A 3065-nucleotide genomic window follows, 5' to 3' on the forward strand; every position below is an offset into this window, starting at 1 on the left:
AGTTTGTGGAGCGGGGAGAGCAGTGTGACTGTGGCACGCCAGAGGTAGGGACAGGCTCTAAGAGCCTGGGAAGGAAAGTGGGCAGCAGGGACCTGAGACCTGTCATTCGGACTCAGAAGTTGTGCAAGCCTCTTCCCTGGACATTGTGCTTTGCATGACTCATCTTCCCAATGTTCCTGATGCTTCTGCAGAAAAATAACTTGAGGTGGATATTTGTTAACTTGGAAAAGTGCCTTCCACTTGACGTAGCTGGTGGAGATTTTAGCAGGAGTGTGCCTAGGAAAGATGGACATCCACCCAGCATATCCTCCAAAGAGGTGATCCAAGGAGGGGAACATCCTGGCATGTTGCCCTTTCAAGAGCCGTGCTCAGCTTTTCCTCATGACTGCATCGCAGCGGGAGCAAGATTTGAGACAAATTGCCAGACAACATCTCTGGGATAAATCCCTGAGTCACAGCCCTGCTCTGTGATCTGAAGGGATGGTCGCCCCTGATGCAGAAAGCACAGAGATCCTCCTGTTTTCTCCTTCTTGGAGATGTGCAAAGGGGTCTACCAGAGAGCAGGGGCCCAGGTCAGGTCCCATCTTCTGAAAAGCCTCTTCTGGTCCTTTGGTTTGGCATTGGTAATGGGAGTAAGGAGGCAGCAGGAACGGTTCACACCTGGGTTGATGCTGTGGTTTTGCCCTGTGGTTTAGGAAAGGGTCTTTCAGGGGGCTTTCTGGAAGATTTAGGTCCCTCTTCTGTCTTGCAGGAGTGCTCCGACCACTGCTGCAATGCCACCACTTGTCAGCTGAGAGAAGGAGCTGAGTGCGCTCGGGGGGACTGCTGTCAGGACTGCAAGGTACTGCCGCTGCTGGGGGACCAGCTTGGCAGGGAGGGGCACTGGTGGGCACATAATCCTGCCTCCTGCCCCAGGCTGCTCTGGAGCTTCCCGGTAAAGGTAAAGTGTGGCCATAGCCCACTGAAGGACCTCTGTAGCAGCCAGCCCAGAGCCAAATGCACCCAATAGTTTGAGGGGGAATCACGCTTTTGATTTGATGCTTTTCATACATGGACAGTTGGCATCTTGGGCTGGAAGCAGTTGCAAAGTTGAAGCAGCCTCTGTTTCCAGCATCCTGGAGCCCAGGTTCCCTGGCTCTGTTAGGTTAGGTGTGGGATGAAAGGTGTTGGGCAATGTTCGGAAGAGATTAGTGTGGCCCATTCCTGGTCCAAGAAACCAATGTCCCTCTTCTGCTCCATTCATCCAAGAGAAAGTGATGTTACATGCATTGGTTCCTGCACACAGGCATAAGAAATGCCTTGGTGTGAAGAGACAAGGCTGGAAGAGGACCCGAGACAAGCCTAGACTAAAAGCAAAGCACAAAGTGTTGCCCACAGGGAGAGACTGAACTATGGGAAGGCTCAGTTGAAGGCCCGACAGCATCTCCGTTCTGTGTGGGAGCTCAGTCGATAGCAAATGTCTTTGTGCTGGAGCTGCACAAGGTGCCGTGTCAGGATCTGTGCAGTGCCAGGAGGTGTTTTGAAGACCACACCTGTGGTGCCTGCAGGGATCTGGGGAAGCAAGAGCCTGGAGTCAGTGCCGACATCCCCTTTTCCATGCAGGTGAAGGCTGTGGGTGTGCTCTGCCGAGCCAGCAAGAACGACTGCGACCTGCCCGAGCACTGCACTGGCCTGAGTGCCGAGTGCCCGGAGGACGTCTTCCAGGAGAACGGCATTTCCTGCCAGAATGGCAATGGCTACTGCTACAACGGGGCATGCCCCTCGCACAGTGAGCAGTGCCGTGCGCTCTGGGGAGCAGGTAACTGCTCCCCCACCCTGCCCAATCTCCCTGCCCCATGTGCTGGGTGATGTGCCTGGAGCCCAGGGCTTTGGGTGTGGCTGGGGTCCCCTCCTGCGTCCCTCATCGCAGCACTGTGGCTGCTGACCCTGCAGCGTGGCCACCGGATTGCTGTGGGCTCTGGCTGCCTGTCACCCTTTCTGTGTGTCCTGCAGAAGCCCAGGTGGCTCCCGATGTCTGCTTTAAGCACAACAGTGAGCAGCACCTTCACCTCCACTGCCTCACCGAGTACGGGAAGCAGCCCTGCAGCCCCAAGTGAGGAGCTGGGGAGGGGGAGTGGTGTCCACCTCCGATGGCAGCACCGCGGGGCCAAGCAAAGCTCCCCAGCCCTGTGCAACCCCCGCCGCTCACGGCTACTTCTCCTGCAGGGACGTGAAGTGCGGCACACTGCTGTGCCTGAGCGACAATGCCAGCCCCGTCCTCGGCGGTGGCTCCTACTCCCTCTTCTTCGGCCGTTTCAAGTGCAAGGCAGTCATCGCCAGCAATGACGCCAACGAGGTGGTGGCCAACCTCAGGCTGGTGCCCACCGGCACCAAGTGCGGAGAGGAGATGGTAAGCACGCTGTCTGCCATGCTCGGGTGGCAGAGGGGATTGACCCCCAGCTGTGGGGACCTGGGGCATCCTCAGAGTCCTCCCTGCCTGCCCCCAGGTCTGCTACGCCGGGCACTGCCAGAACCTCCTGGTCTATGGCAACAAGAACTGCTCAGCCAAATGCAACAACCACGGGGTATGCTGTGGGATCGTCCTCTCCCAGAGCAGCCGCAGGGCCTGGACAGCAGCCATGGCCCCTGTGGCATGTCCGCCACCCTGACACTTCCCTCCGTCATCTCAGGTGTGCAACCACAAGCGGGAATGTCACTGTGAGCCGGGCTGGGCAGAGCCCTACTGCCAGCAGATTTCAGAGATGGCAGCAGGTATTGCATCCCCTGCGTGCGGCTGGCACTGGCTCCCTCAGCCCCATGTGCCTGGGGAGGGGGCTGGCCCCCTGCCACAGTCCCCACGGGGTGTCCCCAGCATGGGGGATGTCCTGACCCTGACGGCGCTCCGCAGGGAGCAGCAGTGTGGTCTTGGCGGCCGTGCTGGCCGTGCTGGCGCTCTCCGGCATCCTGCTGGGCAGCGGCGTTGTGCTCTTCAGAGGCAGGGGGATGGAAAGCTTCCAGAAAGGGTAATTTCCCCCCTTCTTCTGCCCCACAGTGGGGCTGAGCTGAGCAGGCTGGGATCGGGGGGT

At 58.6% G+C, this 3065-nt stretch overlaps 1 protein-coding gene across 1 annotated transcript in view; it reads left to right on the plus strand.

The window, feature by feature from the left end:
- The window catches only part of LOC104470513 (disintegrin and metalloproteinase domain-containing protein 8-like), a gene marked incomplete at both ends in the record, with an annotated part of 13541 nt that extends 10539 nt beyond the window's left edge, over nucleotides 1-3002 (plus strand). The window contains 8 exons of the mRNA XM_010085465.1: nucleotides 3-44; nucleotides 752-841; nucleotides 1603-1798; nucleotides 1993-2092; nucleotides 2206-2389; nucleotides 2487-2564; nucleotides 2670-2751; nucleotides 2888-3002. Coding sequence (XP_010083767.1) covers nucleotides 3-44; nucleotides 752-841; nucleotides 1603-1798; nucleotides 1993-2092; nucleotides 2206-2389; nucleotides 2487-2564; nucleotides 2670-2751; nucleotides 2888-3002 — 887 coding nt within the window. The remainder of the gene's footprint in view (nucleotides 1-2; nucleotides 45-751; nucleotides 842-1602; nucleotides 1799-1992; nucleotides 2093-2205; nucleotides 2390-2486; nucleotides 2565-2669; nucleotides 2752-2887) is intronic.
- Between the last annotated feature and the right edge of the window lie 63 nt (nucleotides 3003-3065).

The sequence above is a fragment of the Pterocles gutturalis genome, unplaced genomic scaffold, assembly GCF_000699245.1.
Source record: "Pterocles gutturalis isolate BGI_N339 unplaced genomic scaffold, ASM69924v1 scaffold7275, whole genome shotgun sequence".
Lineage (NCBI taxonomy): Eukaryota > Metazoa > Chordata > Aves > Pterocliformes > Pteroclidae > Pterocles > Pterocles gutturalis.